A 12,348-nucleotide genomic window follows, 5' to 3' on the forward strand; every position below is an offset into this window, starting at 1 on the left:
GGAGGAAAAGGAAAAGGAAAAAAAGGAAAAAAAGGAAAAAAAGGAAAAAAAAAAAGGAAAAAAAGGAAAAAAAAAGGAAAAAAAGGAAAAAAAGGAAAAAAAGGAAAAAAAGGAAAAAAAGGAAAAAAAAAGGAAAAAAAGAAAAAAAAGGAAAAAAAAAGAAAAAAAGGAAAAAAAGGAAAAAAAGGAAAAAAAGGAAAAAAAGGAAAAAAAGAAAAAAAGGAAAAAAAGGAAAAAAAGAAAAAAAGGAAAAAAAAGAAAAAAAAGGAAAAAAAAGAAAAAAAGGAAAAAAAAGGAAAAAAAGGAAAAAAAAGGAAAAAAAAGGAAAAAAAGGAAAAAAAAGGAAAAAAAAGAAAAAAAAGGAAAAAAAAGGAAAAAAAGAAAAAAAGGAAAAAAAGGAAAAAAAGAAAAAAAGGAAAAAAAAGGAAAAAAAGGAAAAAAAGGAAAAAAAGGAAAAAAAGGAAAAAAAGGAAAAAAAAGGAAAAAAAGGAAAAAAAGGAAAAAAAGGAAAAAAAGGAAAAAAGGAAAAAAAGGAAAAAAAGGAAAAAAAGGAAAAGGAAAAAAAGGAAAAGGAAAAGGAAAAGAGAAAAAAACAAACAGGAGAAAGATGCAGAAACCAAGAGCATGGGAGCATCTCTCTCATGCTATTTCTACATTGTCAAAGCACTTGGCATTTGCTAGAGGCACCTTCTTGGAGGAGATGCTCTGCACGCGCCCAGGTGTGGGGTACCAGGCAGGCAGAGGACGCTCGGAGCAGGGAGGTGAAAGGGGGAGATATGCTGGGTGGGAGGAAAATCAAGTGTATTTTTGAAAGAGCTGCCTGGAGCGATGCCAACAGCCGGCATGGGCTCTCCAGCATGGATTTGGTGGTTCCCACCAATGCCAGCAGCTTCGAGCATCCCTTCACCCTTTAAAAGATGCCACAGCCAAAGCCAACCCCTTGCCCCATCCATCACCCTCCATCCATCCATCCATCCAACCAGCCAGCCCTCCCTCCCTGCAAACCCCATCCCTTTCTGGGGGGTTACCTGCTGCGTTGCCTGCATTTTCCTCCTCTTCCTCGTAGCTCTCGCGGATTTTCTTCTGGCACACGTACGCCAGGACGGCAAGTAGCCCCACGACGCAGACAGCGAGTCCCACCGTCACCCAGAGAGCCACAGCGGGGAAGGCGAGGTGTTGGCCTTTCATGGGGAGGGGAAGAGAAATACCACCACGATGAGCACCACAGCCCGACCAGGGGGACACATGCCTGGCATTCAGGACCCCACAGTGACAAGGGAACATCCCCATGGAGGGAGTCGGTGGCACAAAGGGTGGCTTTGGAAATAAAACCATCGGTGCCCCTAATTATGGCCTCCCCCAGCAGGTCTGGGGGAGGCCAGGGAAGCAGCAGGTTGAGTCACTCCCTAAAATGCTTCATTAGTTTTTAAATAATTGCACTAATAAATTCAAACGGCAGGCTGGGCCTTCACTTGCTAGGAAGCTCAAGAGAAGCATTAGATTCTGCAGCACTCACTCCCTTTCCCCTCTCATCTCATGCCGTGGGGCTGGGGTGGATGGGGACATCTGCCCTGGCATCCAGGATGGCCCAGCAGGGACCACTGGGGGCTGTGGAGTATCTCCTGGAGAGCTGGAAATCTGATTTTTCCCTGTAATACTGCTCCTTCTCCAAATAAAGTCTTGTCCCAAACCTCTACTGATGTCACCCCAAGGCTGACCATTTGCTCGCGCACTCGGGAGCCCAGGCGAAAGCCACCCCTCTGCTCCCAGCTGGCAGCACCCGCACGAGTTTTTGCTGCATCCAGCCCAAAAGTTTATGCTCCACCAAGGACCCACCTTCCCAATCCATCAAGTGCCATACCAAGGGTAATTAAACGCTAATTAATGCTGCTGGAAAGCGCACAAGGTCATAAAGAGCTGCGGGAGGAGCTCGGAGTGAAGTGGCGAGGCTGAACGTGCTCGATGAACTCCTCCAGCCTGCGCTTCTCAAGTAGGATTGTCACAGCTGGGATGGCGATCCCCAGATTGAGAGCATCCCATGGCCATGTGCTAAGGAGAAGACAACTACTGTGCCCTGTGCTGGCTTTCTGGGGTGGTTTAGACTGGGACAGGGCAACTAGCAAAGCTAGAGACTAAGATCTAGGGACACTGGTTCTAGCTGGGACACTGCCATGGGATGACGGGGAGGACAGCACAGCCTCAAGTCACCCTTGTAGGTCCAGTAGGGATCCCAGTGCCACCATGGTCACCTTCTTCAGACAGAGCCCATCCCTTCCTTCCCCCAGTTTTGGCCCTCACTGGCTCACCCGTGATGGTGACGGAGGCCTGAGTCTCCTGCTGCAGCACCGGGTTTCGCACCAGGCAGAAGTAGGTGATGCTGGGCTCCACCAGCACCTGGAGGACACTGTGCACGTCAAAGAGACCTTCCTCGTTGGCCACCTGGGACGTGGTGACATTTTCTGTGATGTTGCTGCCCCGGCTGTCCTGCCAGAGGACGCTGGCCTCGGGGTAGCCATGGGAAGCGTGGCAACTCACAACTGCCAGATCTCCTGGCTTCAAGTCCTTGTTGGGCTCCAGGTTCATATTGGGCTTGGAATACGGAGCTGCAAGGGAGAGAACAGTCGGCATGAGGTGATGGAGAAGACCAAAGGATCAGGATCTGGAGCAACCCAATGAGGTTGAGCAAGCCCCAGGACAGACTCTTCCAGCTGATAAGACCAACCAGCTGAAGCTTCCACAGCTTTGGTTCATTTATGGCCATGCTTCCAGGTGGCCTCTCAACTAAGAGCCTCTCCATGGTGGCAGGGAAGGGACCACACCCCCACCAGCAATATTTTGGGGAGAAGCAGCTGGTTGGTCTCTAACAGAGATCAGACTTCATAGAGAGATCATGGCAAGGGTGGAGAGAGAGAGAGCGGCTTCATAGAGGAGCAAAGCATGATGGAGAACCCCTCTCTTTGGGGAGACACATAGGGACACCCCAACTCTCCATCTCTCACCTGCCACCTGCAATGTCACCGCTGCCCTGCTATAGTCCCGGACCCGGACGAAGCAGGTGAAGCTGCCCTCATCCGAGATCTCCACGCGCCGGAGGAGCAGTGAGACATTGCCCTGGGCCAGCTGGTCGTAGAAGAGGGCCGTACGGTTGGCATAGCTCCCAACCTGGTCTGCCAGCTGGTCCTGGCCATCAGAGAACCTGTGGACCAAGCGCTTGGTGTCCGTCAGCTGCCAGATGAGGCTCAGGTCAGCGAGACTGAAGTTGGCCTCGGGAGAGAAGGAGCAGCGCAGGGTGGCATCTCGGCCGAAAAGAGCCACCACGGGCTCATCTGGGACTTGGATCTCCATGGCACCTGCAAGAAGGTGGCGAGGGCAAAAGCAGACAGTGGTGAGACCCCGCAGAAGCACCTCCTTAATTCTTTATCCAGGTAACATCTAAGCAAGTCAAGGGATGCCCACGGGAGGGACCCGTGGGCAGGTGGCATCTCAAGACCATCCCCATCACTGTCCCCCAGCCAAGCCCACCCTGCCAGCGGGGAGACAGCCCCACATCCAGCACCAAACCTGGGGCATCACTGCCCTCGGCTGCCAGCTGCGGCCATGGGCACCCAAACCTGCACCTCGCCTCGGATACAGCAGGGTGACAGCAGCGGGGACACAGTCCCATGTCCCCAGGACCAGCCAGCTCTGGGCTGGCAGGCACTAGATGGCACCAGTGCTTCAGTGCAATGCCAACTGGCATGCCACGGAGAGATGCCAACCCTGTCCCAGTGCCATGGCAAGATGCCAACTGCATTCCCGAGCCACCCGCACACTGCCAACCCTGCCACCACATCAGGGAGCGATGCCAACCCTGCCAGGGCTGCCAGACCCTCCATGCTCGGCGCCAGTCCTGGGGTCCCCGTTGGCAGCGAGCAACCACGGCCCCCAAAGCAGACCCAGGGTTCATTCACCGATTCCTCCCAGCCCCAAAACAGGGAGGAAAAGGGGAGAAAAAAAATCCCGCCTTGGACCAAGGACTTGCTTTATATTCTGACCTCAACACCGCTGCAGAACACAGCAAAGCCATGACCCACGGCAAACCCTTCCCTGGGGACAAGGGCAGCAACGAGACAGTAAGAGGCTCTTACGCAAGAGCCTGAGCAGGGAGGATGAGGAGCCGCAGGAAGGAGCCGGGCTGGAGGAGCCCTGCCAGGGGCCGCAGACGGGCAGACAGGCAGGAGAAGAGGGTTCCGGCAGCCTGCCTGCCTCTTGGCAGACTCCAGAGTGTCACGTCTCCCTCCAGCTAATAATAAACGCCAGCGGGTTTTAGGAACATGACCCAGCCTGGCCGGAATCGCTGCTGAGCATCCCAAAAGGATTCAGTCCCGACGTCTCTCCCAGGTTTGGCGGGGGCAGGAGCTGCAGCGCATGGGGACAGAGCCAGGTAAGTCCGAAACCTTCAGGATTTGGTTGTCCCAGCTGTAGCACACGGAAGGTTGTGGCCCCCTGCTACAAGGGGTGGCCCACGTGCTCCAGGAGCCACCACACCCCAGGGGGTGATGCTCTGGGCAGCGGGAGGACCACAAAACCAGAAGGAACACCTCGTGGACGCTACCTCCAGGAACCACAGCTCAAAGGCAGGTTGGTGGGGATGAACGTGGCATTCAGGCCATCTCCTTCAGGGTGGTGACAACCCCAAACCACCCCCCCCAGCCCTGCTCACCTGCCAGGCTGAGCACCAGCGCTCCCAGGGCAAGCGGTGGGCAGAGCATCCTTGGCACGAACAAAGCCTGGGTGAGAAGGCAGAAGCGAGCACGGCCCCGGGAGCCCTTCTCACGGGGAGTCTTCTCTCTCAGGACAAGCACCCCGAGCTGGGGAAAAAAAAATAGAAGAAAAGGCTGAGAGGGTGCTGGGGACCAGGGGCAAAGAGCACGAGAGGGGAGGAGACCGGCATCAGGCAGGGGATCCCATGCCAGCCATCCTCTCCGGCAACCGGAGCACCCACCCCATCGAAAAATGCAGGAGGGGGTTTGCCACCCGCCTGGCATCGGCCAAGGGACCGGTGCATCCCCTGCACCGGCGACGTGAGGGACCCGGAGGCAGCTCTTGTGCCAGAGGCGCTGGCTGGTGCCCCGGGAAGCCACGTGAGCCTCTTCCCCTCCTGGCTGCTTCTCCTCCCCTTTGGGTTCTCTCTTTCCCAGTTTTTCCCTGCAGCGCTGAGCTGTTACATCCCTGGCCTCCAAGAGGAGGCAACTCGCCCCCAGTGTCCAAACAGGCTCAAAACCAAACCGTAAGAGGTTTGGAGATTCCTGGCTCTGCCGGCAGCTCAAGGGCTGCAAGGTTCATCCCTGCTCGCAGCAGGAAAGTCTCCAGTATGAGGTTGCCCCGAAAAATAGGGAATAAAAACAGAACATCTCAGAGCTGGATGTGGGGAGAGGCGAGGGCAAGCTGCCCGGCACCGCTGGCTACCGTGGCTCGCTGGCTTCCCCAGCATCCCTCCCCGGCCGTGCCAAGAGCTCGCCGGGCCCCTCGTGACCCGCGTTCCTCCCTCAGAGCAGAAATGAGCCCCAGATATCGCAGCCAGCGTCGCTGCTGCCATCTTCCATCCCTGTCCCAGCACATCCCAGAGCCCTGCAGCCTTTAGCGAGGGGGCGGGAAACTGAGGCATGGGGAACGGGGAAACTGAGGCATGGGGAACGGGGAAACTGAGGCACGGCTCTACTCCAAGAGCTCTGGGGGAGCATCTCCTCTCCATGCCTCCCAAGCACAAGGCTCCTTTGGGGAAAAGAAATTATCCAGCTTTTTTTTCATAAACCATATCCCTGACTCTTGCCTTTTCCCAGGCGGCCGAGCCCGGAGCCAGCCCCGTGCCAAACCTCAGGCAGCCGGGGAGGGAGGGAGCCACGGTGGGAGAGGGTGACGGGGCATCGCTCGGCTGCCCCGGGAAGGGAAACCGTGACTCACCTCCCTCCCGCTCGCCCTTGGGCTCTTTCCTTTTCCCGGTGATGGTAAAATAAATTCTGTTTTCTAGGTTTGGTGACCTATGAGTCCTGCCGGGCCATCTCGGAGGTGTCCCAGGGACACCCGTGTCCCCAACCCTCCTTCTGCAGCCTGTCGGTGGGTCTCTCGCCTTCCTGTGACTCAGTTTCCCCATCCTTGAGGTGTGAGCCCCAGCCAAAGGATGGGCTCTACCCCAGACCCGAGCTTTCACCGCAAGCCGGGATATAATGAACCCCATGAATATGTCCCTTGGGAAAGGGACACCCCCATCCAGGGCAAGCCAGGAAGGCTGAACCCCCATTAACCCAAGGAATAATTACCCCCCCCCGTTGCAGCGGGACCCTGGGACCATTCGTCACCCGTTCCCCGTTCAATATTTACCGTCACGCAGCCAAAAGGCTGCTTTTTTTTGTCATACCCAGATTATTAACGGCCACAAGTCATCCCCCTGAGACGGCAGGAGGTGGGAAGGAAAAATCCGGGGAGAAGAAGTCCTCACCCAAAAGCTTTTTTGGGGTGCCCGGGCTGAGCCCCCCCCAGCTTTGCTCCTCTCCTGCCCGGGGTTTGTGCCAGCGAAGAGCCCGGCTCTGCTCCAGGGGATTTTTTACTCCCCCGCTCACAAAGCGGGACCCTGTGGGGACGTGGGAGGGGGGAGAAAGGGGAGAAGAGGGGCGGAAAAACAGGGTGTCGCCCCCAAATCCCAGGCGTGGGACATTTGGTGGCAGAAAAGAAGGGACGGGTTATCTTTTTGCTCATCCCGGGGGAAAAAGGGGAACCAATTCCTTCCTCTCCGAGCTGGGGCTTTTTTGTCCCACGCGTGGGGTGGGGTTTAGCTTTATATATATATATATATATTTAATATAAGTATGTATAGTGTATATAAACGTAGATAGCATATACAAAATACACATGAAATATATATACAAAAATTATATAGAAATTAAATACGGCATTTTAAATGGGATGGATTTAGGAAGCATCCCGGGATGCTGCCTTCATCCCCAGGGGACACGGTGGGGACACCGCCTGCCCCCCGCACCCCACCAGCGGCAAGGAGGGGATCCGCGACACCCGCCCCCCTCTCCCCTCCCCCCCCCCCAGCACCCACCGGGGCTCCCGGAGCACCCCCGCCACCGGGGCTCCCTCCACGCCGCCTCATTCATTTCGCCCGCCCGGAACAACGCTCGCCGTTCCCAGCCCCCGGTCCGGCGGGAGGGGAAACAGGAGCTGGGCGGGGGGGAGAAGAAGGCGGGGGGGGGGGAGCTCTGCAGGGCGGCTCCCGTTCCCCGGCGGACCCACACCCCCCGGGTCCCCGCCACGTCCCCAGCGCCGCCCCCGACGGGCCGGGCCGTCACTTACCGGGAAAGCGGCGCGGGACGGGCGGGAGCGCGCGCTCCGCCGCGGGCGGGGCCGGTCCCGGTGCCGGTCGCGGTGCGGCGGCGGCGGCTCTGATTGGCTGAGGCCGCTTCCGGTCGGGTCCCGCCGGCGGCGGAGGAGGAGGGGCCGCGGCGGGGCCGGGCCGGGCCGGGGGCGGGGGGAACGCGATGGGGGGACTGGGGAGCAGCGGGATGGGGATGTTGGGATGCATGGAGCCGGGAGACCGGGGAGCACCGGGATGGGGGACCGGGGAACAGCAGGATGGGGACGTTGGGGTGCACGGAGCCGGGACACCGGGCTGTACCGGGATGGGGACCGGGGTGCACCGGGATCGGGATGTTGGGGTGCACAGAGCCGGGGGACAGGGGAGCAGCGGGATGGGGATATGGGGGTGCATGGAGCCGGGGGACTGGGGTTCACCGGGTTGGGGATGTTGGGGTGCATGGAGCCGGGGGACCAGGGAGCAGCGGGATGGGGGGACTGGGGTGCACCGCGATGGGGATGTTGGGGTGCACGGAGCCGGGGGAACGGGATGCACCTGGATTGGGATGTTGGGGTGCAAAGAGTCGGGGGACCGGAGTGCAGCAGGATGGGGATATGGGGGTGCATGGAGCCGGGGGACTGGGGAGCATCGGGATGGGGGACCAGGGAACAGCAGGATGGGGATTTTGGGGTGCATGGAGCCAGGGCACCAGGGAGCACCAGGTTGGGAATGTTGGGGAGCATGGAGCGGGGACACCGGGGTGCACCGGGATGGGGACCGGGGTGCACCGGGATGGGGACCGGGGAGCACTGGGATGGGGGACCAGGGAACAGCAGGATGGGGGACCAGGGAACAGCAGGATGGGGACGTTGGGGTGCACAGAGCCCGGACACTGGGGTGCACCAGGATCGGGATGTTGAGGTGCATGGAGCTAGGGGACTGGGGAGCATCAGGATGGGGGACTGGGGAACAGCAGGATGGGGATTTTGGGGTGCACGGAGCCAGGGGACCGGGGAGCACCGGGATGGGGATGTTGGGGAGCATGGAGCAGGGACAATGTGGAGGAGCGTGATGGGGGACCAGGGAGCATCAGGATGGGGATATTGGGGAGCACGGTGCCAGGACACCAGGGTGCACAGAGCCGGGGGACTGGGGTGCACCAGGATGGGGATGTTGGGGTGCACAGAGCTGGGGGACTGGGGAGGAGCAGGATGGGGGACCAGGGAGCACCAGGATGGGGATGTTGGGGTGCATGGAGCTGGGGAGCACTGGGATGGGGATGTTGGGGTGCACGGAGCCGGGGGACTGGGGAGCACCTGGATGGGGATATTGGGGTGCACGGAGTGGGGACACCAGGGAGCACCAGGATGGGGATATTGGGGTGCACAGAGCCAGGGGACTGGGGAGGAGCAGGATGGGGGACCAGGGAGCACCGGAATGGGGGTATTGGGGGGCACGGGCTGGGGGACTGGAGAGCACTGTGATGGAGGATTGGGGTGCATGGAGTCGGGGAACTGGGGAGCACCAGGCCGGTGGATGTTGGGGAGCAGTGAGCCCGGGTATTGGGGTGCATGGAGTCAGGGGACTGCGACACACTAGGCTGGGGGATTGGGGTGCAGGGAGTTGGGGAGCACAGAGCCTGGGGATTGGGGTGCACTGGGCTGGGGGATGTTGCGGAGCACCAAACCAGGAGATTGGGGTGTACAGAGCTGGGGGGGTTGGGGAGCACTGAGCCAGGGATACTGGGGAGCACTAAGCCGGGGGACTTGTGTGCACGGGGTTGACGTATTGGGGTGCATGAGGCTGGTGGATATTGCGGAGCACGGAGCCAGGGGACTGGGGAGCACAGGGCTGGGGGATGTTGGGATACATGGAGCTGGGGAGTTCCGTTGCACTGAGCCTGGGGATTGGGGTGAACAGAGCCGGGGGGGTGGGGTGCACTGAGGCAGGGAGATTGGGGTGCACACAGCCTGGGCATTGGGGTGCATAGAACTGGGGTACATGCTGACCCTGGGCATTGGGGTGCACAGAGCTGGGGGACCAGGGTGCCTCAAATCAGGGGGACTGGGGTGCACAGAGCCAGGGGATTGCAGCACTCGTACCTGGGGGCCCTGGGGCGCACAGAGCTGGGCTTTGGAGCCCTCAAAGTTGGGGGGCTGGGGTGCAGAGAGCCGGGCTGTGGTGAGGCAGGAGGGCAGAGCCGTCTCCTCCAGCAAGAACAAAAGGCAGCTGGAGTTTCCCCTGCGGATGCAGGGAAAAACCTGGTTAATCATTTACCCGCACCAGCTGCCTGGAGGCACTAGCATCCCCACGCTGTGCTCAGTGGAAGGTGCTGCTGGGGGCTAGAGGTGGGGTGGGGTGGGACCCCAAATAGTTGGGAGCCGCAGTGCTGGAAGGGGACACCCATGAGAAGAGCCCCCCACCTAGAAGAGCAAGACCTCAGCCCCATGAGGCATGGGGGCAGCGTTCCTCCTGCATCACCCACGCAAAAGGACCACAAATTTCCTCGGAAAACCCATCTCACCATCTTTGGGGGTTTACTTTTCTGGGGGTGCAGCCCGGCTGGGCTCCGGGGAGGTGGGGGAGGACACCACCGTGGCTCTCACAATGCAGCGGGTGGCTTTTGGCCCAGGCAGGGCCGTGGCGCTGAGCTTCCTCCCACGCTCCCGCACACAATGTCGCCTTTTATCCAGCCCGGGGCAGGCGGGCACCCAGCTCCACTCCCTGACACACACGGAGAGGGGGGGGCCTCGGGATTGAGACCGGGAAAGGGAGCGTGGCAGGAAAGGAGGAAGAGGAGGAGGAGGAAGAGCAAGGCACTGGGAGAGAGCCAGGCTCCCAGATGTTTCCCCAAAGGAAGCAGCTCCTTGTTTTTAACCTGTTTTTCACAGGAGGCCCCTCGATACCAGCAGCTCTCGTCCTGGCCCCGAGGCTGCGGGGGCTGCAGTCCATCTCCCGGGGCTCACGTGGGAGGTTTGGGTCTCCTTGCTCCGGAGCAAAGGAAGCTCCTCACCCTTTTGATTACAGAGGAAAGCTGGAACAACCAAACCTGGAGAGCTTAAAATTAAAAGGCAAATAAAAATAAAACCCAAACACACTATATTTAAAACCATTCGATTTTTTTTTTTTTCCCCTCTTGCAGACAAGGATTTGTAGCAACAGAGCTGGTAATAAGGCTGCATGTCTTGACCCAGGCACCGTGGAGTGACAGCAGCAAGAACAGGGAAAGATGAAGGTGATATACTTCAAAAAGCCTCGCAACTACATGGGGAGCCCTGAGCCCTGCGAATCGAGAGGATTTCTCTTTCCCTGCCTGGACGTGCAGAGCAGCTGCGTGATCCCAGCTCCTGCAGACCAGCCATGAGCCACGTCACCCCTCTTGGCACGTCATCCCCATCCTATTTTTAATGGGGGGGGGTGGGGTGCTGGTGGAGAAGATGCAACCATCAGTCCCCAGTACTGCAGTAGGGACCTTCCACACCAGCTGATTCCCCCTCCCAAGCCGCATCAGCGATGAGCATCCCCAGCATCAAAGCTCAGCAACCCCCCCCAAAAATGCTGGTGGAGGCTAAGGTTTTCACAAAGACACCACCCCACCCCACCTCCCCCCAAAAATAAAAAAGACACGAACTCCCAGGGCTTCACACCATCACGGCTTCATCACTTTGTCCTTTCTCCCAACAGTTCACACACTAAAAGCAGCGTCGCGGCTTTGATATCTTCACTGCAAGCGCAGCTCCGCTCCTGTTAGACTTTGAAGAGACAAAGCGAGCATCTGAGCACCAGGAGCTTTCTTAGTGTTAAATACAAACACACACACACACAAGTGAAAACTAAGGAGCTTGGAAACAAAGGCAGATTTTTCAACATCAAAACTACCTAAAAATTCAAATCTGTGCCGCTTGCAAGTCTGCTCGTAATTAACAATGAAAGGGCTTCCAGGGAGGAATTTCAATAGTAGATGTTCTCTATCCCAAATGATTATTTTTTTGGCTAATTTTCCTTCCTCAAACCCTGCAGTACCCAAGGTATGTGCATAAGAAATGTGCAGAATAATGAAGCTGACAGAAAAAAAAAAAAAACAAAACAAAACAGAAAGGCAAAGAAAAGGGCTGCAATTTGCAAGTTTAATTTCATGCTCAGCCAGAATTTGATCAAGGGGAGGAGAGACGGCCAGAGAGGATGGATGGAGGTGCCGGGGCAAATCTGAAGCCTCCCGACAAGAAGCATGTGGGTCGGTCCGTGCATGCCAGGGGAGCTTCTCCTTCCCACCAACAGCACAGAAATACTGCACAGCATGATGTAGAAATGAAACACACAATGCCCAGGAGGATCTCCTGTATTTCCTTCCAGCACAGGGCATCTGGCACACATCATCTTCGGCATCTGTTCACAGAATCACAGAGCTGTAGGGGTTGGAAGGGACCTCTGGAGATCATCTAGTCCAACCCCCCTGCCAAAGCAGGTCCACCCAGAGCAGGTCGCACAGGAACATGTCCAGGGGGGCCTGAATGTCTCCAGAGAAGGAGACTCCACCACCTCTCTGGGCAGCCTCTTCCAGGGCTCTGCCACCCTCACAGGAAAGAAGTTCCTCCTCATGTTTAGATGGAACTTCTTATGTTCAAGTTTGTGCCCGTTTCCTCTTGTCCTGTCACTGGGCTTCACTGAAAAAAGACTGGCCCCATCCTCCTGACACCCACCCTTTAAGTATTTATTGGTGTTGATCAGATCCCCCCTCAGTCTTCTCTTCTCCAGACTAAAAAGACCCAAGTCCCTCAGCCTTTCCTCATCAGAGAGATGTTCTAGTCCCCTCATCAGCAGCAGCACAAGGCAGGGGAGCAGAGGGTAAATACCACCTTGGCTACGCGCAGATTTCCATCCCCAAAAAGCTGCCCAGATCATCTGTTCCGGGGCACTTTGGAACCGAACATCAGCTGGATCCACGTGGAGGTAACTGTGTCATCCCTACAGGTGAGCAGCTGTGGCTACTCCACTGCAGGATCCTTGGG

General features: G+C 57.4%; 1 protein-coding gene across 1 annotated transcript in view; it reads right to left on the reverse strand.

Annotated features, from left to right (window-relative positions):
* The window catches only part of CD276 (CD276 molecule), a 10,194-nt gene extending 5,443 nt beyond the window's left edge, over positions 1-4,751 (reverse strand). Inside the window, exons 1-4 of the mRNA XM_074156338.1 lie at positions 4,703-4,751; positions 3,000-3,350; positions 2,307-2,603; positions 1,041-1,181 (exon numbers count right to left, since the gene is read on the reverse strand). Of these exons, the coding sequence (XP_074012439.1) occupies positions 1,041-1,181; positions 2,307-2,603; positions 3,000-3,350; positions 4,703-4,751 (838 nt within the window). The remainder of the gene's footprint in view (positions 1-1,040; positions 1,182-2,306; positions 2,604-2,999; positions 3,351-4,702) is intronic.
* Between the last annotated feature and the right edge of the window lie 7,597 nt (positions 4,752-12,348).

This window comes from Numenius arquata, chromosome 11 (assembly GCF_964106895.1).
Source record: "Numenius arquata chromosome 11, bNumArq3.hap1.1, whole genome shotgun sequence".
NCBI lineage: Eukaryota > Metazoa > Chordata > Aves > Charadriiformes > Scolopacidae > Numenius > Numenius arquata.